Source organism: Syngnathoides biaculeatus, chromosome 11 (assembly GCF_019802595.1).
Source record: "Syngnathoides biaculeatus isolate LvHL_M chromosome 11, ASM1980259v1, whole genome shotgun sequence".
In the NCBI taxonomy this organism is placed as follows: Eukaryota; Metazoa; Chordata; class Actinopteri; order Syngnathiformes; family Syngnathidae; genus Syngnathoides; species Syngnathoides biaculeatus.
This window is the reverse complement of record NC_084650.1, coordinates 24,595,271-24,618,611: the sequence shown is the minus strand read 5'-3', so window position 1 is coordinate 24,618,611 and position 23,341 is coordinate 24,595,271. Positions and strand designations below refer to the sequence as shown.

The 23,341-nt window shown below is 41.6% G+C and overlaps 1 protein-coding gene across 4 annotated transcripts; it reads left to right on the top strand.

Annotated features, from left to right (window-relative positions):
• Positions 1-2,717: 2,717 nt before the first annotated feature.
• znf185 (zinc finger protein 185 with LIM domain) lies at positions 2,718-23,263 on the top strand. 4 transcript variants are annotated; one of them, XM_061835047.1, is made up of 32 exons: positions 2,718-2,970; positions 3,698-3,761; positions 6,106-6,223; positions 6,302-6,397; positions 6,488-6,514; positions 6,645-6,701; positions 7,442-7,489; positions 7,570-7,641; positions 7,732-7,812; positions 7,903-7,959; positions 8,851-8,955; positions 9,042-9,329; positions 10,982-11,047; positions 11,304-11,372; positions 11,625-11,735; positions 12,094-12,168; positions 14,192-14,245; positions 14,475-14,528; positions 14,832-14,882; positions 14,978-15,022; positions 16,194-16,235; positions 17,121-17,186; positions 17,332-17,403; positions 17,531-17,593; positions 17,856-17,951; positions 18,156-18,203; positions 19,383-19,421; positions 20,161-20,214; positions 20,307-20,381; positions 20,468-20,488; positions 21,556-21,658; positions 22,201-23,263. In XM_061835047.1, the coding sequence occupies exons 2-32, from the start codon at positions 3,752-3,754 to the stop codon at positions 22,300-22,302; spliced, it is 2,265 nt and encodes a 754-aa protein (XP_061691031.1). In that variant the 5' UTR covers positions 2,718-2,970; positions 3,698-3,751; the 3' UTR covers positions 22,303-23,263. The 4 variants fall into 4 exon arrangements, with proteins under 4 accessions (XP_061691031.1, XP_061691033.1, XP_061691030.1 ...); XM_061835049.1 differs by lacking the exon at positions 2,718-2,970 and having other exon boundaries at positions 3,514-3,761; positions 6,142-6,223; XM_061835046.1 differs by lacking the exon at positions 2,718-2,970 and having other exon boundaries at positions 3,515-3,761.
• The last annotated feature ends 78 nt before the right edge of the window (positions 23,264-23,341 follow it).

Genomic DNA, 23,341 nt, shown 5'->3' with positions numbered 1-23,341 from the left:
GCCAGATGTGGCCCGCAGGCCTTGAGTTTGACACCTGTGCTGTAACTTTTCAAGATATCAAAAATGCTGAGGTTCTGTTTGTTACTTTCATTCATTCGTAAAGCAATCTGTCCACATATTCACGGTATCAAACATCTGGCCTTGTTACGTTGGTGACATGGCCACATATTTTACATTCTTTTTTTTTTTTAATTCTTCTCTCGCAACCACATTTCATGATGATTAACTGCTGGAGTTGCAGCCATTGGGCATGGCCGTCAAACTGGTTTGGCCCTTTAGGAGGGAAAAAAAGGATGACTGATCTAGCTGAGGTATTAGACCCGATCATTTACATGTGCCACCCCAGTGAAACTTTGTTTGCTTTCGCCATCTGACTGCAGACTTCACGCCCAATCGATTCACGCCCTCTTTTTTTTAGTGTGATTGTTTTTTTTTTTTTTTTTCTCAAATCAAACAGGTATGCATAATGTGTCTTCCTACTGCACAAATTGTTCATGGCATACATAAGTTGTCATGTCTGTTACAGGAGTGTTTTTTTTTTTTTAAACCTACCTGGGCCCTGTACAGACTTGGCAAAAGTACTCACACTCTCTAGTTAACTAAAAGGATATATACTTGTGTAAAACAAAATATAATCAAGGTAGAAGTCAAAGTGGTCATCTCGTTACTATGTTATGAGATTTTTAAAAATTGTACTGTTACAATGGATTATTTGCTATATTGTGGGATTTTGCTGTGCTTATTTTTCCACACTGTTGACTCACATAGAAATAAGCATGGATGAGAATTTTCTGCCGATCGGCGGATTTCCGACTTTTTCATACCAAAATGACCATTCTCGAGATAAGCGCAAATCCATTGAGAAAATTTCGTTGTTGGGGATCGTGCGCCTGCCTCTCTGTGGTGGGCTCCGAGTGGCAAATTCAGCTTAGTGCTAGCACAAGCACGACTATCATATGTCGTTCTAACTTGCTCGGTAGTGTAAATATTTGCATTTTGCGACATAAACAAAACTTGTTTGCGGCAGATTACTCGATTGGACAACAGAGTTATACAATATAACGATCCAATCGTGTTAGTGGTTAATCGAGTTTCACTGTTGCCATATACATGAGTTCTTGGTTCTCAGAAATCGCAGTGTAACTTGTTAGTTAGCCAAGTAATGGAGCGTGGGACTTAGCGCGAACTGAGCGACGGTGTTCAAAGTTTTACAATGGCAAAAGTGTTAAAAAAAAAAGGAGGAAGACCGAGCAAGGGCAATTGACAAGGATGCTGGAATCAAAAACTGTTTCAGACGGGCATGGCTTGAAAAAAGTGTAATCGTGCACCCCCCCAATGACAGACATTTTCAGTGTTTTTCCAAATTGGTCATTCTCATCCCTGAATAAGGGTGCATCAGGAGGAAAAAGAACTGAAAAGATGGAGAAAAGTTTTGGGATCATTTTCGTTACATTAAAAAGAGAAGCCAAAGACCAATGGGCCCATTGCAAAGCAAAATCGGCTCAAGTTACTCAGCTGCATTTCTCTCTGAAATTAAACATCAGCCAATTAAATAAAGCCCACAATCACTAGTTAGAATGAATTGTAATCCATAGCAGGTTGTTTGGATAGAGGGAAGATGGAAACAGCTGTCAGTCTTTCAATCGCTGGAGTGAACAAACAGTAACAAAATAAACACGAATTCTTCCTGATGGCGACTTAACTGATGCTGTCATTCTGCTTACACGGTAGCTAAGTCTCTCTCTCTCTCTCTCTCTCTCTCTCTCTCTCTCTAAATATAGATGTATGTGTGTGTCCTGCCAACTGATCATATACCACACCACACACTCATTTGGGTGCACTGTCATTGGACTTTGTCTTTTGTGGGATTGTCTGGAATGCAAACTATGTGATGAAGGAGAGATTACTGCACTTATTCATTTCCTGTACTTAAGTAAAAAGTGGACTCAAATGTACTTAAGTAGATGGGTAAAAATGTTTTTGTTTTTTTTTTACTGTCAATGACATATAATACTGTGCGCATTTAACATTCATTCATCATCTGTCCCGCTTATCCTCACTAAGGTGACAGGTCTCTGGAGCCTATCCCAGCTATCTTGGGGTGAGAGAGAGAGACCCTGAACTGGTTGCCAATCGCAGGACACATAAATAACCAACCATTCACTCTCCTATTCATAACTATAATGGGCAATTTGGAGTCCTCAATTCATCTCAGGTCCTTAGAACTGTGAGCCAGACATTCTCCACAGTTGTCCCCCCCATGTCGTCCAACTTCAAACAATTCTCATAAATAAAAGATGGATTTGAGATAGAGAAAGAACACAAGCTTATTTTCTTGACATAAATGGAAAGAGCAGATCCAGGTATCTGTTTTTAAATATTTAGCGTAAAAGTAAAAAGACTTTGGAAAATTAGGAAATACTCCAGTAAGCCAGAGATATTTGAAAGGTATTTTTACTTCATTTACATCCCAGCACTACACATGTAAATGCAGTAATACCTCAAGGCACCTTCCATTGCCTTGCTAATAATCTTTGCTCACTATTTTTCTCATGTCAACGGCGTACACTTCCTGCCTCACGAGCGTGAGAGCAGGTCTCGCTCCCGCCGGAGCCGTTGCTATGCGTCAGCAAGGCCTCGGCCCTCGTTGTCATGTCATCCTTTTCTCTCCAGTACTGTACACAGTCGGCCACACGCAATGCAGCGATTTGCTCGCTCGGTCCCGAAGAACAAAGCGAATACCAAGCAAGCCGGATTAGTCACAGTGGTACAAACGCAGTGCTCCACCCCACACGTCTTCCACCCTCCTTGACTGGCTCGGCTTGTTGGTGATCACGCCCGTACCTGTAGCTCAAGACACCTGTCAGACACAAGAACTCAAACGGATACGCGCACACACCCACTTTTCTGCTTGGGACACTAAGCAAGACACCACGCTTTGAGCCCATCTGGATCATACAGTTAGAGCAGGTCAGTCAGTACTATTATTTTTAAATACTTCCTGTTATAGGGTGAAAGGTTGGAATTGTCTATTATTCTGTGCTAATTACTTCTGCTTCCTTGCCGCAAATGTCTGTCAATATAGTCATCTTTCCAGTTTTCTTTCCTCACACCTTTCAAACACGCTTCATTCATCATCGATAATTTTATGCGGACAAGTGTTTTAAACCTTGGAAAAATATGTATTTTGAGGCCTGTGCGTATTTACTTACTTTCGCTATTGCAGTATTCATAATCTCATAAAATACTGAGTGAATCCCCAACTGTGGGAGTTTTTCCTGTACGTAACGATTTTCACCCCATTTGGTTGCTTGTCAATTTTCCCGATTAAAAAAAAAAGCGCACAGTACATGTTTTTTGAAATAACATGTCTTTTTTTTTCTGTGTAAATGTTTTCAAGGTGTGGGCTGATTTGATTATAAACAAGCGTAATCATCAAATGATCCCGTTCCAGAGGATTCATGTTGATATTTAGGCAATAGGAGCTTTTTTTTTGTCTTTTGCGGAAGTGGAAAGACAGGCTCCTCTACATGTTTAAAGAATGAGAAAAAGGAATTCCTTTCTGCGCACATGTTACTTTTTTAGGGAGGGAACAAAGCGTGGGAAGGCTGATTTATATCAAAACCAGCCATTCGTTTATTAAGCAGTTTCTCGTTTGTGCCGTGCCTTACTTATCTGTGTTGTGCCCATTTTTCAGGCAGCCTGATAAAAACCAGCGAAGACCAATCGACGGAAAATCTCTGGTCGAAACATGGCAACTGGTGAGTAAAAGAAGAAAGTGTCTCGCACAATACTGGGTCATCACAGGGCGTGTCGCTCAGACGGGGAATGTGATTGTCTCGTTGTTCCGATTGTATGCAAAGGGAGCATGCCAGCTCTTATCCAGCCTCAAAGGTAAAATAGTTATGTATTTTTATTGATTTGGGAATTTCTATGAGTCTACCTGACTGTATCCCTAATGGTCTAGAAATTTGAGAGTGCCGGTAAGTACATTATTTATAAGGCAAAAAAAAGTGTATAAATACCAAAACAAATGAATAACAATCTAGTCTTACCACAATGCCTGCATATACAAATACTGTGAAGAAAATAAGTATTTGAACACCCTGCTATATTGTTCTATAATTTCTCCCACTTAGAAATCATGGAGGAGTCTGAGATTTTCATTGTAGGTGCATGTCCACTGTGAGAGAGATAATCTAAAAAGAAAAATCCAGAAATCACAATGTAGGATTTTTTTTAACGATTTATTTGTGTGATATAGCATCAAAAAAGTATTTGAACACCTATCAGCTAGAATTCTGACCCTCAAAGACCTGTTAGTCCGCCTTTAAAAGTCCACCTCCACTCCGTGTATTATCCTGAATCAGATCCACCTGTGTGAGGTCATTAGCTGCATAAAGACACCTGTCCACTCCATACAATCAGTAAGACCCAAACTTGTAGCATGGCCATGACCAAAGACACCAGAGACAAAATTGTACAACTCCACACGGCTGGAAAGGGCTACAGAGAAATTGCAAAGCAGCTGGGTGAAAAAAGGTCCACTGTTGGAGCAATCATTACAAAACGGAAGATCCTTAGAAAGGTGAAGAATCAGCCCAGGACTACATGACAGGACTTGGACAATGACCTGAAAAGAGCTGGGACCACCGTTTCCAAGGTGACTGGTAGTAATACATGAAGACGTCATGGTTTAAAATCATGCATGGCACGGAAGATTCCCCTGCTTAAACCAGCACATGTCAAGGCCCGTGTTAATTTTGCCAATGACCATTTGGTCGATACAGAGTAGTCATGGGAGAAAGTTTTGTGATCAAATGAGACCAAAATGGAACTTTTTGGTCCTAATTCCATTAACCGTGTTTGGAGGAAGACGGATGATGAGTTTCATCCCAAGAACACCATCCCTACTGTAACGCATGGCGGTGGTCATGCTTTGGGGGTGTTTTTCTGCACTTGGGACAGGATGACTGGACTGTATTAAGGAGAGGATGACCGCGGCCATGTATTGTGAGATTTTGGGCAACAACATCTTCCCCTCAGTCAGAGCATTGAAGATGGGTCATGGCTGGGTGTTTCAACATGTCAATGATCCGAAGCACACAGCCAGGAAAACCAACCTGTAAGAAGCTTTTCAAGGTTCTGGCGTGGCCTAGCCAGTCTCCAGACCTAAACCCAATAGAAAATATTTGGCGGGAGCTGAAAACTCTGTGTTTCTGTGGAGGAGTGGTCCAAAATCCCTCCTGCAGTGTGTGTAAACCTGGTGAATGACGACAGGAAACGTTTGACCTCTGTAATTGCAAACAAAGGCTACTGGACCAAATATTAACATTGTTTTTTTTTCAGGTGTTCAAATACTTATTTGCAGCTGTATCACACAAATAAATAGTTAAAATAAATCGTACATTGGGATTTCAGAATTTTTCTTTTTAGATTATCACTCTCACAGTGGACATGCACCTACAATGAAAATTTCAGACCCCTCCATGATTTCTATGTGGGAGAACTTGCAATATAGCTGGGTGTTCAAATACCTATTTTCTTCGCAGTATGTTTTAATTATTTTTTAAAAACACCCACTCAACAGGCAGCTTTTAGCTCAATTTGTGGGCAACGGACCGCAGGTTTTCAATAAACTGCAAGGGACATTTATTAAAAGGTAGTCAGCAACCGCTGCGACCTAACAGGACAATAAAATGCCGCCAAGTATGGAGAAAGCGGACCATTAAGAGCTCATTAAGTGACTCTTAACATTTTGTGCTGAATTGTAAAATTTATAGGGAGCCAGCGAATGGATGACTGCTGTGATAAGACAGATGTTTATGGAGAGTTTTACAAAAATATGGCATTTACGAATTTCGAATTGGAGCCTTGTGGTTTGCCCACAATTTTTCAAGTGAAGAATATTTTTGAACGGCCTGAGCGCAAGCTAAAAAATTATAATGATCAATTGTCATTCATATGGTCACAGAGGAAATCGTGTAATGTTTATTATTCCTTTTGTAGTTTCTTGTAAAATGGACCTGCATCATACCGAAAGGTGTTTCTCATATTTGTGGGGAGATAGGATTATAAATGATAAGTCCTATATTTCATATTCAGAGGGTGAAAAAGCAACTGTATTTCGTACCACCAAAGTCAGGACCAAGCTGAAGGATGATGGCAGCTGGATGAACCGGAGCACTGAATCTGAGGTTCAGCCTGCAGAAGAGAAGCCATGGTAAGATTCTCCCACGCGCTCAACTCGCCAAGTCGTGAACGCGACGCGTTAAAAGAAGTCGTCGGTCTGTTCTGGTAGGATGGCAGAATTGAGGGCCAGGCGTGAGAATGGACCACCAACCAGTCCTGTGTCCTCACCCACTTCGACTTCGCCGATCAAGTCTGACAGTGAAAAGTAAGTGCTTTGTAAATCATAATGACATTTCCTGACTTGAAAAGACATGATGTGATATGTGCTGATATGAAGTCTTTGCTTTAAACTAAGATCTCCATCTTCGGGATTTATGATCAAGTAAGTACGACACCGAAGCAAGTACTGTAGAGCTACGAATAATTTATGAAAAGATGATTAGCTGTTTTTGATTTTTTCTGACAGTATGCGATAACACCCATTGACCCACATTTTTTGGTTGTTTGTGCAGGGGGGTTTTCACCAAGCCCGTTTCTTCATCTTTTACAAATACTTCCAATGGCATTAGGTAAGGGTCACACCTCAGATTAGTACACTAACTAACCACGGCATGAGGTACACTTGCACAATATTAAAATGTGCAGGAAGTGCTTGGTCGGTGAGGAGATCGATTTTAATTTCAAATATTTTCAGGGAGACAATGCAGTAAAATTACACATGCATCCACCCATCTATTTTCAATAGTGGTTATCCTCATTATGGATTGCGGGTGACGTGGAGCCAGTCCTAGCTGACTTTGAGCCGAGAAGCGGCATACACCCTGTGCTGGTTGCCAGCTAATCACAGGCCCCATGTAGACAATTGGCACTCACATTTACAGCTGTGGACAATTTCAGTTCTTCATTGAAGCTACTGTATATGTTTTATAGATATGGGAAATTGCTGCAGTAGCCACAGCAAAGCCACTCAAGGACGGGGAGAACATGCAAACTCCATACAGGGAGCCCCCAGCAGAGATTTGAACCGTGAACCCCAGAACTGTGATACAGACTTGCTCACTCTTTGAGTGTAAGATAAATTACTTCAGCAAGTTCTTGTAGGCACTTGGGGAGCAGCATTTTGGACCAGCTAGAGAGGCTATAAATGGGGGTCCCCATCATGTAGTGTAATCAGTCATAAAATCATGCATGAGTTTTCCAATCATAAGCCAACAACTTCATGGATTGTTGAAACATCACAAACTAGATCTCCTCGTGTTCTCAGACATGCGAGCTGAATTTTTCAATGTGGTCTATTTGGTTTTGGCAGTGGGACATCAAAACTCACCAAAAGACATTCAGAGGGCGACAAGAAAATGTAAGCTCCAAAGCAGTTGTGTTGACTCTGAAGAAGCTTTGAATGTTATTGTGAGGTGTTTATGCATTGGTGGTCCTTAGCGCTCCCCACACGGTGAAGCCCTCAGCTGAGAACGAGGACAACAACCTTAGCATCGAGGAGCAGATGAAGCGGTAGGAATTTTGCCTCACACGCCTGCACAGTCCAATTTAAAGCTTACCCGCTGAGCAACGGCATCAACACTGCGTCGTCTCCCATTTCAGCACGGCGGCAGCCAGCAAAGTCCTCAACAAATCCGCAGTCAGAGAACGCTCTTATGTGCTCTCTGCGGCCAAGAAATTTGAGTATGTCTTGACTTTCTGTAGCTTTGGAAAAGAAGTGCTTGCACGTTCTGATCTTGTAAGAAGATTCTCTGTATATCAAATATTACACAGATCACAAGCAGCTGAAACGTCAGTGGCCAAAGAAAGCACACCATTTGTACCTAAAAGGTAAAACACTTTGGTTCATCTAAAGTTGTATCAAAAATACTGAAAAAAAAACCCCACACTTGTAGTGTTAAACATTAACGGAACTGAAGTCTCATGAGATTTTGCTCACTTCCGTCATATTATTTCACACATGATGATGCTTTCCTTGTTTTATTTTGAAGACAGTTGTTCACCCATGATTGCCGAATAATTGACGCCCACCAATAAAAGGTTAACAATTGCTTTTGGATGGCAACAATGCTGGCAAAGCACTCGTTTTGGTATAATGAGGAGCCTCAACCCACTTGAACATAGTTTGGCAAACGAAAGCCACAAGATGGTGCCAAACTAATAATTCTCTTACTCTGGCCTGAATACAAAAATTTAAAATATTTCCATCCATCCATTTTCTTTGTTGCTTATCCTCACGAGGGTCGTGGGGAGTGCTGGAGCCTATCCCAGGTGTCAACGGGCAGGAGACGGGGTACACCCTGAACTGGTTGCCAGCCAATTGCAGGGCACATCAAGACGAACAGCCACACTCACAATCACACCTAGGTGCAATTTAGAGTGTTAATGTTGCATGTTTTGGGGTGTGGGAGGAAGCCGGACTGCCCGGAGGAAACCCACGCAGGCACGGGGGGAACATGGGCGGGGCTGGGATCGAACCCCGGACCTCAGAACTGTGAGGCCAACGCTTTACCAGCTGCTCCATCGTACCGCCTAGTAAATGTTTGAGTTTTTCAAAAATAATGACAGATAGATACCCCCAAATATTTTTGAATCGGTGGCTTTGTTAATGCAGAACCCTAACCATGCTGGGCTTCACTGTATGTATATTTTTTAATTGAACTCCAAATTTGATAAGTAGAGAGACTCAATGCAATACCTCAAACCGCTCCATATGTCCAGGGTGGAGAAAGCAGATGATGGCTCAGTCCAGGCTCTGCTGGCCTCCCCTGCCAGCCCCATCACATCTGTAGCTTCTGTGCCAGAACCACCCAGAACACGAGACAGGTAAACCCTCTGCAAAGTGTTTGTTAGAACTGCAATAAGCTGTCTTCTCTCCTGTCACTTTGCCACATTGTCTGTCTTTTCAACAGAGTCGACTCAAGCGTCAAAACATCTGTCGTCACTGTTAATGAGCCTCCAAAGATGGAGGTGGGCCCGCCTGAGCCTGCGAAGGAAGATCCATCTGCGGTGTTAGCTTGGGACCAGGACTCAACTGAAGACCCTAAACCAGACCGCTCCAATGTGGCCGCTCCCCTCCCGGAACTCATCGCCGATTACCTTCACGTTGTTTCCGCCCATTCCGATCATGATGATTCAAAAGCCGCTGACACTCATCTTGTCCCAGTTAACGAAGAACCAGAACCTTTGGAAAGTTCAAGGTCAGAAATTTCAACATTGTAGCTGCATCACTTGTAGAAATGTTTTCATTTGTTAACTTTGTGCTGCTATCGTGACTTAGTCTGGGATACAGATAAAAACTTGGCGATTTTGAAGAAAAAACTTTGTTCCTGTATTTGTTTGGCAATGTTTATAATTGTCATTCACAGCCATGTAAAACTGCTCTGTGAACTGGTTCTGATATTACGCTCCGCAGAAGTAGTGATAGGGTAATTATAATTGAAAGGTGAGCAAATAATAGATGAAGTGTCATGAGACCATAAAAAGTTACCGATATTAGCTTCAGGTCAAATTGCGGGACAAAAATAAAATGCACTATAACTTTTCCTGTTGGACTTAATTTGAGCATCTCTCAACTTTTGATTGCAAAAGTCCAACTCTTTGGTATTTGGGTACCGTAATTTCCGGCCAATAAGCCGCGACCTTTTTCACACGCTTTCAACCCTGCGGCTTATGCGGTGATGCGGCTAATTTGTGCTTTTTTTTCCTAACGGCCGCAAGGGGGCACTCGAGCGGAAAAGGTAAGAGTTAGACCGGTGGAATATATGTGCCGAGGAAGTGACTTTTACCGGTCCGGCCCTGTTAGCCTGACCTAGCATGTCTCAGTGATTTTTACCAGTATGTTTTTTTTTTTTAACCGGCCGTGTTAGCGCGGCGGCGCTAGCATTAGCACGGCGCTAGCGTTAAACTCAATGTGTACTATCTTTCTTTGTAAATAGCTCGTGTTTCAATGTGGGCACTTGCGGCTTTTACGCAGCTGCGCCGTATGTATTTACCAAATGGTATTTCCTTTACAAATGTACTGGGTGAGGCTTATAACCACGTGCGCTCTGTAGGCCGGGAATTACGGTACTTTTGGCATCATTTTCTGTTTTCTATCAAGGATCCGGTGCTTGATCCATGAATGAAATGATGTCCACTTCCATGCCTCTCTGTAGCTCCTCCAGTCTTTGCATTGGTGATGCAACCCGCCAATGACATTTGGTGACACTAATATCCGTAACCGTGTCCCTGTGAAAACATCCTACAGTATTTGAAACCTTTTGATGTATGGTGTCGTGTTGGTCTTACAATGTCAAAATGTGAACATGTGGCTGTCTAATTAAATAACAACTACAATGTAATAAAACTAGGAAACGCATTCATAGATTAAACACATTGAGGACAATAAGTTGTGCAAAACGTTCTCAAAATTGACAACTTGGACGTGTGCTTTTTTATAATTAAATGGAGAAGCTTAAAGAGAATTCCACTCTTTAAGTTAAAGTGCAATGAAGGTTCATGCTAAAATTTCAGCCAGAAGCTGAATTTCCCTACAGTTTGGTGACTGGTGTATAAGCATGCCATTATTAGTACAGGTGCATGATATTTTTGGGTACGCCTCGTTACTTCTGATGATGATGATTGACCTAATATTAAGATAACTCACTTAGTATGCAAAGAATGCAAATATTTTTAGCCCAGATCAGATTAAAATGAAGGTTATCTAAAACCAGTACTGCAACTAACTGTCAAATGTCAGGCCCAGCAGCTTTTTTGTGCTACAGAAACCATTATGACACGTTATAATTTATAGTTACATGTAACGAAAGAAAAGTATATTTTACCACCCATTTGCTTTTTATGTTCACAGCTCCAGAGTTGAAACGCTCACTGCCATGTTTGAAAACCTCATCCCATCCGACTCAAACTCGACCAGGTATTGGCGGCAAGGCTGCATCTGCAAACATAGTATCAAATATATATACATTATGATCTAATATTTTTTTATCCAGCCGTAGAGAAAGAAACTTAATGTTGATTTTTTTTTTTTTTTTAACCTCGTCACACATTTGTAGTTGGAATCAGGAAAACCTAGAAAAAAAAATTCCTTTGGCACTAACATGTCTAAGCTTAGCATGCCATCTGATAAGACGATGATATTATTATATTTTTTTTCTTCATTTTCACTTCAGCTTCAAGGATGACGAGCCAGGGCTGGCAAAGGAAGTGGAAAGCTCAGTGGACGCCGGCTCAGAGGACGGGTACACAACTGAAACTACTTTCCCTTTCATTTTATGACAGCGTTGGCAAGAAGTCACATAATGGCACTTGGCCACTATGCACTTCAAAGTCGTCACATCTCATTTACAGCTAGCTAAAAATACCCGAGAGTTAGTTGCAAATTAGATAGGACTGGAAAAAAAAAACAAAAAACGTGAATTTGTGTGCGTGCGTGTATGCATGTGTTTGCGTGTGTGCCAAGTAGGTACATTGATCTTTGTTATTGTCTACAGAAAGGAACAAGATCCAACTCCAGTCCTCAGCAACCATGAAGCAAGAACAGAGGACTTCGATCTCTTGAATGTCACTTCTGGCGTCGTTCAATACACGCAGTCGAATGAAAGGTGCCAACATTGTTCTCGAACTCACATCACAAGGTGGCACTGTTGGGCTTCTTATATTATTCCCTCCCTCTGCTCAAATTCAATGGCTCTGCTCGGAAGTCTGTACCTGTATGATTGATTTCTGCCTCGACGCAGCAGCCGATACTGCATATCATACCAAAAACACAACATTCTCCTCCACTTCCACCTTCTTTCTTCCCTTCTGTCACTGTTTGTATTTCCTCTCATTTCCTGGGTCAGATCGATGATAATCATTTTCTTTTCCGTATTTTTGTGATTCATGTATATATTTGCCCACGCTCTCCCCCACTCCCCTGTCCCCCCTCCCTTACATCCCGCTATCTTTCCGCCTCTGCAGTCGTGATGAACCTGAACTGCCGGAACCCCCCAGCCCCGTGCAGTGGCGCGAGGATCTGCACACTGAATTTGAAAGGTACAGAAAAAGCCCGAAATAAGAAAAAGAAAAGAATACATTTTTATTATGTTTCGAATCAGTGCTTTCTTTGTCAATTACAAGGTTTACACTGCTGTATGCATTTCATATCCAGCAAAGTGCCTCAAATTAAAGCAGTCGAAAGAAAGGACGGAGGGAGGAAAACTGTTGAAAAAGCCCCTGCACTGCTAATTCTTATCAGCACAGACATCTACCACTCTATATATGTCTTATCTTTTTTTTTTTTCGTTAATTAGATTTTTGACAGGATTATGCAAATTCCCGTGTACAACTATTGAATGGTCAGCATCCATAAGAGGCAAATTGTAACTGCTTCAGTGTAAAATATTGCTCTACAATATACTGTCATAATATTCTCATGAGCAAACAGTACGGCGGGTCCTCAGTTTACAAGAGTTCTTTTACTACTGTGGCAACATAACTCGAGTTTGTACGTAACTTACAATGTTGCCTACTCAAAAAAAAAAAAAAAAAGCAGGAATAATGTCATAATTTCAATGTTTAAATGAAAAGCTCTTCTGCGCCATAAATGTGAAACATCCGTTTTATGTAACCTCAAAATGTCGTATGAATGGACCGTCGTAAACGAAGGGCCCTTTGCAACTTTAGTTTTTTCATAGTCGTTTGTCACTATCTTGTGAGCACACGATGGTAATACAATGAAACACTTTCGGACAGTAGCTGCAAATATGGTAGCAGACGTATTACCGAATTCAAAGCCAAAACAAGTATTACTTTACCGCCATCTTGTGGCATCATGATGCTAAAGGCACTCTGCAATTATCGGTTGATCCAATCAGGCCGATCAAATCCATGTAAAGTCTAGTGAGAGGTACTTCTTTGGAACTGATCAGTGTGACCGGCGACCTGTTTGATACACAATATTGAAAATCAAATGAGCTCAAATTACCTATAATCATACGTTATTACTCCTGATTGATGACGTTCATCAAAGTGAAACACTGATCTTGTTAATGCTTTCTCACAATTATTATCAACAATGATTTAACAAGGTTGCAAATATAAATATCAGTACCAAACACTTTTTTTCTATAAATCTCTGCAAGTGTTTACGATTTCAAATGAGTCATTCGAGAGTATTTGTAGGTAATCACAATGTCCTATGTGAGCAGTTTTTTACAACAAGCCCACAGAGTACTTATATGTACTTAAGCCATGTTAGAGAAGCTTGTTAATAATAAAAGAAAGTCCACAGGAACTTTTGGAACACCCTTTCCAAGTCTTAATTGGGCCTTGGTCTTGACTTGTCTTGGTTATTGAATCCTTGACTTCATCACTAGATTTTCATTTTTTTTTTCTACCCTGGTAATGAGGGCCTTTTTAGTTAAATGCAAAATCTTTTCTATTTCTGGATTTAAAAAAAAATTATGAAAGACTAATATCTTTTCTGCTGGCTGATTCTACGTCACTTCTGACTGCAAAGACGAGACAGATTGGCTGAATATTTGATTGTGAGTCCCAGATTGGTGGAACTTCAAAAAAGGTTTGATTAGATCTGCGATTGGCTGCCAACCAGTTTAGGGTGTACCCCGCCTCCTCCCCAATGACAGTCCCGCGACACTCGTGAGGATAAACAGCTCAAAAAAAGAATGGATGGATTATGTCATATCTATTGAAAATGCATTACAACACATCTAAAATAGTCAGTAACTTTACTTAAAGCACTTTATTCTCCAGCATTCCATTCCTTAATGTCAGCTAAGCTGCAAATTCATTTTCAAAAAAAGATTGTCTTGAAGCTGACGCTTTCAAACATCACGCGACATCTTATCTGCACCTCTGACAATAGAAGAAAGTGTTCCGTTCTGATGAAGTACCGCTGCTTTTTTTGTCTCATCCAGCCTCAGATGCACCCAGTCGGGCTGAAAGCCATCCAAAGTTAGATGCAGACAGAGGACGTCTTTGTGGGGAATGATTTTTGCCCTGGAGACCAATAAATATTCTGTACTGACTCTGAATGTTGTCTCTCTCTGCCTGTCAGCAACTCAGAGACTGTCACCATAACCACCCAAACTGTAACCATCACCGAGAAGAGGTATGGCAAGCGCTCTCTCTCTCTCTCTCTCTCTCTCTCTCTCTCTCTTTGTCTCTCCCTTTCTCTCTCCCTTTCTCTCTCCCGGTCAAATATTCACGTGTCTGTCAGTCCTGTCAATGTAAATAGTGCATGAGAAAAACCGCACTAACCTTTGCCTGCCCTTTTTTCCTCTCCACTCATCTTGTCATTCCCTGGCTCCTTCCCTCCCCACGTCGTCGTCACTCCGCAGCGAGGAGCGCAACCACGTAACCTCACGTGTGGCCACCACAGTAACCGAGTTCAGGTGTGTTTGACTTACTTTGACTGTGGTGAAGACTTCCAAGTTGTCCTTGAGTTTATTCTTATCGTGATGACAATGAATTGAAATAGTGAGGATTTTGGTTGATCTCGTAACTGAGCAGCAGAATACTAAGTGTTCAAGGGCATTTGGATTGTCATTGTAATTTCAACTTGCCCTCCCCCCCGGTCCAGCTCTGTTTCTGTTTACCATTCATAACACATTACATCTTTCCATTAAGCGTCGACGTGACACCAGTCGCGCCGTGCTGACAATTGAGAGTGAAATCAGTGTGAAATTGCGTTTCAGCTCGGCTGATCCATTTGATCCGTACCCGTTAGGGACCACATCCCCAAACAGGTAATCATATTGGTTTGGGAGCTGTGACTGTTTTGCGGCTGGCGTCATGCATAATGCAACACAATGTGATTATGAGTCACTTTTCTCTTCCGCAGCTCCTCTGACCTGCTGCAGCCCCTCTCAGATATTTCCATCAACAGGTACAGAATTTATCACACAAATTCCGCCTTCCTCTATCGGGATTGCTGTTTGCGCTGCTCTTACAGTTTGAACGGAGGCACGTGCGATTACTGCGACAACAACACTTTCATTGTGTATTGTATTGTAATTTGCTGCTATTGTGCTGAGATATGAAGAATTCATCAAATAATTACAATTAAATTGACAATGGAACCGCTAAAATGATGCTGGTGGAATTATAATTGTCTCCTTACAAATGTAAAGGGAAGTTCCAGGGTCATTCTATTCCATTATAAAACCTTCATAATTGTACAGACAGTGTTTTAATCCATCCATCCATTTTCTTAGCCGCTTATAACTCACAAGGGTCACGGGGAGTGCTTGAGGCTATGCCAGCTATCAACGGGCAGAAGGCAGGGTACACCCTGAACTGGTAGCCAGCCAATCGCAGAGCACATGGACAGTCGGAGTCACAATCACACCTAGGGGCAATTTAGAGTGTCCAATTAATGTTGCACGTTTTTGGGATGTGGGAGGAAACCAGAGTGCCCAGAGAAAACACACACCGGGATGGGAAGAACATGCAAACTCCACACACGCGGCTCTGGGATTGAACCCTGGACCCCCAAACTGTGAGGCCAACGCTCTACAGCTGCTCCACCGTGCCCCCACAATGTTTAAAGTTTTTTTTTTTTTAATTAAAAGACAAGCCACTCTATTATTGGTGCAGTTCATAAAGCCTCATGACATATAAATAAGTTTATTGCTCATAAGTTATTCGGCAGCCAAATCCTTACCTAATTATACTATTTTGCCCCTTTGTTATCAATTGTGCGCAAAAAGCCCCGACCCCAAATACATGCATACATAAATAAAACAATAATCTGAAAAGTTAGAACAAAATGTAACATAATGAGACCACCAAAGTGATTTTGAGTTTTTATCCTATTGAGGTTCCACTGTGCTGTATATGAAATTTGGAATTTAAAAAAAAAGCTAATAAATAATATAATGAAATATAAAATTATGATTACTCATGATTATTAACACTAGGTTTCTACTAATTGCAGTGCATTGTTTTTGTTACAAAAGCTCACTAATTCTTGTGAGAAGTATGACTTTACTCTGCCTTTAACAAGCCTTGGTTATATTTTTATTTAAAATAAAATTGGCTTCTTTTTTTTTTTGCAGTTCATCACACAGTTTTGTGGAGAGGAAAGAGCCAGAGGTCATGTAAGTACTTATACGGTAGCTACACTAAGCCGACACCAAGTAAGCGCTTATCGTCAGTCATCATTTTTTCTAATTAATCTAGTAATGCCTTGCATTATTAAATGTGTATTTCTTCTCAACACTAGAAGCCAAGTTTAATTGTTTTCCCCTAATATGGATTTTAAGTTGTGGTTCACCTGAACAAAAGATGTGATTGAACTGCGGAAATAAAATAAGCTTTAGAGGCGACAGACGGGGTCCACTGTGAATTGGTTATCAGTCCTTCACACGGCACATAAAGATGCTAACATTTTTGTCCTGGGAGCAATTTGACGTTTTCAATGAGGCTAACATGCATGATTTGGGATTGTGGGAGTTAGATGGAGTCCTGAGAGAAAACCACGCAAGAACACGAAAACTTGCGAAATCCACAAAGCAAGGCCAAAGCTCAGATTCAAAGCCTACCACCTACTCATTATATACTCCTTACATACTCTTTATATGACTACTGTACAGTACATCATTTTCCTTGCATGCAATTATTGCTTATTTTATCAATACAGTTAATGAATCGAGAACTACCGATATGGAAAAATATAGAAAAGGAAACAATAACTGCACATTTTAAAGTGTTGGTAACAAACAATTTTCATGTAGTGTTTTTTTGTCAAAGGCCAAGTGGGCTGCCTCACAGTTCTATGATGTGCGCCCTATGGAATGTCTTGAAATTCATTTTAAATGGGTCATAAAATGTGCTCTGATCTTCATCTCAATCACATGACTAAATCATCTGCGTCAGAACATGTGAAACAGACACGCTAAACACAATCCAGCACCTGTGTCAATGTCGCCATTTTTAAAAAATGTTTTTTAATTAACTGTGTTTTTGGTGTGTATTTTGACCAGTGTGAGCAGTCATGTTCTGGAATCGCTCGCAGATGATGTCATTCCCATCGACACCGCCGCCACAAGGTATAGGCCTCAGCTCGCGAATGGTGTAACGGATACGTGAGTGAGTGCGGGGGGCCGCACAAATGCATTTCTTAAAAAACGCGGTTGTTTTATTGTTCCGCTCCATGTGCCACGACTCCTCCATCGCGGCTCGACTCCTCTTCAGTCTGAGCACTCACCGGTCGTGGGCGCGCACGTGGGAATCCACAACGCCTCTGCAGACCACCACAGAAGAGAGGTGATGACACACTTCGATTTACTCTTACACCTCCACTCAGTGTACTCCAGCATGTTCACTTCGGCTCTGGCCCTTGCCCGTTACGCACTAAAAGCCTTTCAATGTATGTGTTCTCGTTGACGCTCAGCCAAGAGACTCCAGGAGTAGGCCAACAGGATGGACAACAGACTCTGGTTACATTCGAGAGAAAGTAAGTCACCTTTTGATTTAAGAGCGGTGGAGGAGGGTTGGCGCTCTCGCGCTGCTTTTATTCCTCTGATCCGACTCCCTTTCACTGCTGCATGAACACTCTGTTCATCGAGCCAGAATACATTGTGCACTGGTGCTGGTTTAAAAAAAAAAAAAAAAAAGGATGGATATCAAAAATAGATTTGTCACAAGCGTGGTCACCGCAGGCCTTTTTCTACTACAGCGTCCCCGACGTGAGTTCCCCCACGGTCTTGTATTTTCAGGTCCAAAGAAATCGACTCACCATGGGACAGGTGGATGTCGCCCTCTGTGTATACCATCCCGGCCGCCACACCAGAAGAGGAGGAGGAGGAGGAGAGGTATTCACCCCCCACCCCCTTCCCCACCCTTGTCGGAGCTCATTAGATGCAAATTAAAGCTGTTTTTTCCTCTCTCTTTTTAACATTCTAGCAGGATTTATAAGTGTGTGGAAATTAAGAGGATGTCAAGCATTTAATTGAAAACAAGCTAACCCAAAATGGAAGCTTCACTTACAAAATGCTGGTATTTGATGTGTTTTGTAGCCTAGAGGAGTCGCAGATGCACACAGTCACCACCATCACCACCGTCAGGTAGGACATTTAGTAATAACTTTAGTAACTCACATCCCTGCCAGGGAAATAGTGGGGAGAGGTGGATAGATACAATATAATGTTTTGAATTACAAGATCCAGTAGTAAATAAGAAGTGTAGTAGTGAGCACGTCACTCTCACAGTTCTGAGGTCCAGGTTGGGTTTTGCATGCTTTGCCCATGTCTGCGTGGGTTTTCTCCTGCGAGACACAGCCCTAAGGATGGATGGGTAACAAAAATTATATATATATATATATATATATATATATTAAAATAAATATGCTCAATTTACAGTGAAGAAAATATGCATTTCAACACCCTGCTATATTACAAGTTCTCCGACTTAGAAATCATGGAGGGGTCTGAAATTTTCATCGTTGGTGCATGTCCACTGTGAGAGACATAATCTAAAAAGAAAAACCCAGAAATCACAATGTATGTTTTTTTTTTAACAATTTATTCACGTGATACAGCTGCAAATAAGCATTTGAATACCTGAGAAAACCAATGTTAATATTTGGTACAGTGTTGTTTGCAATTACAGAGGTCAAACATTTCCTGTAGTCGTTCCCCAGGTTTGCACACACTGCAGGAGGGATTTTGGTCCACTCCTCCACACAGATCTTCTCTAGATCAGACAGGTTTCTGGGCTGTCGCTGAGAAACACGGAGTTTCAGCTCCCGCCAAAGATTTTCTATTGGAATGATGTCTGGAGACCGACTAGGCCACGCCAGAACCTTGATATGCTTCTTACGGAGTCACTCCTTGGTTTTCCTGGCTGTGTGCTTCGGGTCGTTGTCATGTTGAAAGACCCAGCCACGACCCATCTTCAATGCTCCGGCTGAGGGAAAGAGGTTGTTCCCCAGAATCTCACAATACATGGCTGTGAAAATTAGCATAATTCTATCGTCCATCTTTCAAGTTCCCCACCTAAGCGTCACATGGAAAACATTACAGACATTTTTGTCCCTCTTTGCAGCTTTAAGTGGAGGCAAACTCTCAGTTCTTAATCAAGTGAAAGAATTGTGAATGTGACCCACTTGGTCGATAAATCCCTGGCCTCTGTGGAGAAGGAAAAAAATAACCTAACACAAAATCCGGGTTTACTGGAACATGTCCAGCATATTGACAGCTCCAGCCGCCGGTGCAAGTCTAATCCACCTCTCTTTCATATTCCAGGCAGACGTACGGCGAGCACGAGGGGTCGACGATGGATCGGTGAGTTCATGATCTTGTGAACGTTCCGTCTGTTTGCTCTGCTGGACGTCTTGTCTGTTCTGACGCGCTTGCAGTCGAAACTCCTTTATCAGTCCGGTGATGCTGAACGACAATGTTGCTTGGTGTGTTTTTACGGGAAAAACGCTTTGTTTCCTTTTTCCGCATTTGTCACGTCAGGCCTATTTTGAGATTTGCATCTCCATATGAAGATTTTAATTACGTTTACATATCCAAGCTCGGGAATGAGCAAACCTTTATGCTAATAGCCACATTGGATTTTTCAAACAAATAGATGGGGCAAAAGGATTCATAAATGAAAAATGTTTTAATGTACATGTAACAGAGTTTATTTATTGAAGTCCTCGATTGATCTCACAAGATTTATTTATTTGGACCCTGCCTCTGGCCCAAGTCACCCGGATGTGCTCCAGCACACCCGTGACCATAAACGGTAGTTAATGTAACACCTATTTGGGGCAATCCATCAGTCAAATTTCTTTCAATTTCTATCTGTCGCGCAATTTGGTCCCAAATATGAGTCGGCACATGTCAGCTCAACTGTGCACGTCAGAGGTCTCCCCTTTGTCAAACGGATCTCCATCAAGCAGCACGCCATTATCCAGCGATGACAGAATATGATTATCTTCCTGAGCGGACGCAGTGCGTGTCTGGCGTGTGCGCGTCATCGCTGTCACCCGTGAGCGAGCGATGAGACTAACGATGCACTGTTTGACACCAGGACCGTGCTCATGGAGGTCCCACGCACCCCCACACCGGAACCAGACACCAAAAAGTGAGAATCATTTCAGTCAAAGTGAGAACTAACATGCATGTCGTCTGAAGTCGTCTTGATCCTGCGTGTTTGTTTGTTGGTGCTTGTTCAAGGCCCTTTGTGTACTTGAAGGAGTATGTCGATACTTCAGAAATGTCCTCACACACTGCCACCGATGGAATCAATAGGTATGTCGTATTGATAAGAAATACTGCTGAATAATGATTTTGGCTCACATCTTGATGACATTGCCTTCTGTCTTTGGCTTTTCCAGCTGGTCCTCGTCTTACTCCAGGTAACTTCCTCCACCAAGGAACTTATTGCTTTTTTTGTACGGAGGTCTATTTTGACGGTTTGTCATTTATCACCATTCCATAAAGTGTATAGTTCTTCCATGGATGTTCAGTTATTAACCATTTTCTATCAATCCACTCACTGGGGACTTGAGATGCTTCTAGATACTTTGAAAATATTCAGATTGTTATTATTACTACTACTATTACAGTGCCACCTTGAGATGTGACCAGACTTGTTTTGTATTTATTTTTTGTAAGAAAGACATATCTTTGTCTTAGATAACTCTATTTTGCTTAAAGCTGACAAACAATGCAAAACACCATAGACAGGTTAACCTTTGTGTTGCGGCGTCATGACCATTTTAAGCGACGGATATTTGAATACAAATGGTGCAGCAGTACATGTAGGGAGACAATGTAACAATACTCACATGCATTTTCTTTATACACTCGGAAAAAGATTGATATGGGCCAACTGACTGAGGACTGTCTCCATGTACAGTATATTGCCCCCAGGTGGTCAATTTGTGCACACCAGGACCAGCAGCACAATGTCCACTGAATTAAAGCAAAAAAAAAAAAAGTGGCAATTTTGTTTTTTCTCTGGCTGGAACAGATTACTCATTGTAATACATTCTAATGAATAGAGATAATTTGAGAAACAAATGTATTTGTCTTATGAGCGTGATCATACAAATTGTATCTCAAGGCACCAATGGGGCCAATTTAATATGATTGCTATTTTCTCTATATTGTGTTAGTCACCAACCAAAAACAAATCAGTGAAAACGCACACATTCATGCTATTTGGGGAAAAAAGACTTTTTACGCCTCGTTGTTTTTAAATGTCTTGTAATTTAACATCCAGTCTCCAGCTAATGAAATGCTGCGCTCTATAAACCTTATCTTAATATAAAGATCATTTATACTTAATAGTTCCTCAGCAGAGCTAAGCAGGGGCATTCTTAGAATCCTGAGTATCCTGATAGAAAGTGTGAAGAGTTATTGATGTTTTTGATTCATGCAATAACCTCCAAAATCATCTTCATGTGCCCCCCGCCTGCAGCTCGCTGTCCTCCCCCTGCACATACTGTGGCCAGCTGGTGGGCAATGATGCCAAGATCACCATCGAGCACCTTAACATAAGCTGCCACCCGCATTGTTTCAAGGTAATTTGCCATCACTTTATTTCAAATACTGCATTTCTGTAGAAATGGGCTTTTCCTTCTTGAAACATATTTTTTTAGGAGGGGAGTGATCACTGTGTGTTTTCCAGTAGTAAGATGAAATTGACAAGCTCGTTTGACATTGACTGCCAAGAGGAAAGTCTTTCTTGGCCAGTGACTTCCTCAGGCTTGACTGGTTGCTTGGCAACTTTAATACGACAGTAAGATTCCAGAAAGTGGCCCGTGCTGAGAAATATAAATATGGAACCCCATTCTGCCACCTTCAAACATGCTTTACTATAGTGTTTAGGGTTTGTTTCACTTTCCTTTTGGCCTTTTTTGGGGGGGGGGGGGGGGGGGGGGGGATACTACTATACTAAGGTGCCAGTGATGTGTGTGTGTGTGTGTGTGTGTGTGTGTGGGGGGGGGGGGGTTCTAACTATAACGCGACCCATTATGTATCTGTCACCAGTGCTTAGGAGCAAAGAAATGAGTAACCCCTCCATTGAGGGCCTTTTTCTAACGACACCTCCCCTATTTTTCAGTGCGCCTCCTGCTGGAAGCCGATGGGAGACCTCATTTATAATATGTTCCTGCACGGAGGCAAAGTCCACTGTGAAAGCTGCTACTCCGCAGCCTTCGATTAATCGCAACGGCTCTTCATTTGCATTTAAAGTGAGAAGCGGCCTTCTTCCACCTAGTTTGGACTGCTTCAACGCAAGAAGGATGGTGGTTTAGGGTAAGCCAAGAGACTGTAACGAGCAATAAAAAATAATGGCGTTCAATTGTTTTCACGCAAGACAAGATTTTCATTGGCAAAACATGTTTGTGTTCTTTTTCCTGCTGGTGAAAGTGTAACTTAAGGAATTGTCTGCACGTCAGATACAATTAAGCCCAAATGTATTCGTACAATGACCACATTTTGAGTTGATGCGTGGCAAAACACTAAGACGTTAAGCGAAAATGCGTTTGCAATTCCAATTATTGTCCAATTCCTCCCTTCAAGGAAGAAACATTTCAAATGTTTTTAAAAATAGTTCATTACAACGCTCTAGGATTGTGCTTGAAGTTAAAAAAAAAAAAAAAAAGCCATGTTCTCCAAATTTGTCATTGTATTACTAATTTTGGGCTTAACTGCATATCTGTACTGAATAATACTGCCATTATGGGGGTATAATATATTTATATTTACCTTGCTTGACTATGACTTCTTACAAAAGATTAGATTAAGTAGATACCTCTGTTCACTGGTCTGATGCTTGTTCACAAAATAAAACGTTTATCCTGGCATTAAAAACTTAACAAATCTCGTGTACTCATTTGCATACTGTAGAAAAATCTTGGTAGAAATTCCACATATCACAGGAAGGGCATCTGGCGTAAAAAATTGTGCCAAACATATATGTGCGTCCATCTGAGATGACACGCTGTGGCGACGCTGAAAATGGACAAGCCGAAAGAAACTTTCACTGCACCATGTCATACAAATAGTGGAAAACGGTCAGTAAAGTAGGAGCTATGTAACATTTTTTTCTTTGCATTGTCACATAAAACATGCATAGCAAGCCTTCAGGCTACTTATTTAAAAAAAATAAAAATAAAAAAGAAGGGGTAGGGGCCGCAAATTAAGTCCAGTAACTTCTGTCCTGATTGTCTTTATAAACAGTCGAGCAGGGCTCACTTGGC

Coding starts and splice junctions, on each gene's coding strand:
- znf185 (XM_061835047.1), top strand. Junction 16,236..17,120: donor AGGAAAGAGCCAGAGGTCAT/GTAAGTACTTAT, acceptor TATTTTGACCAG/TGTGAGCAGTCATGTTCTGG. Junction 18,204..19,382: donor ACCACCATCACCACCGTCAG/GTAGGACATTTA, acceptor TTCATATTCCAG/GCAGACGTACGGCGAGCACG.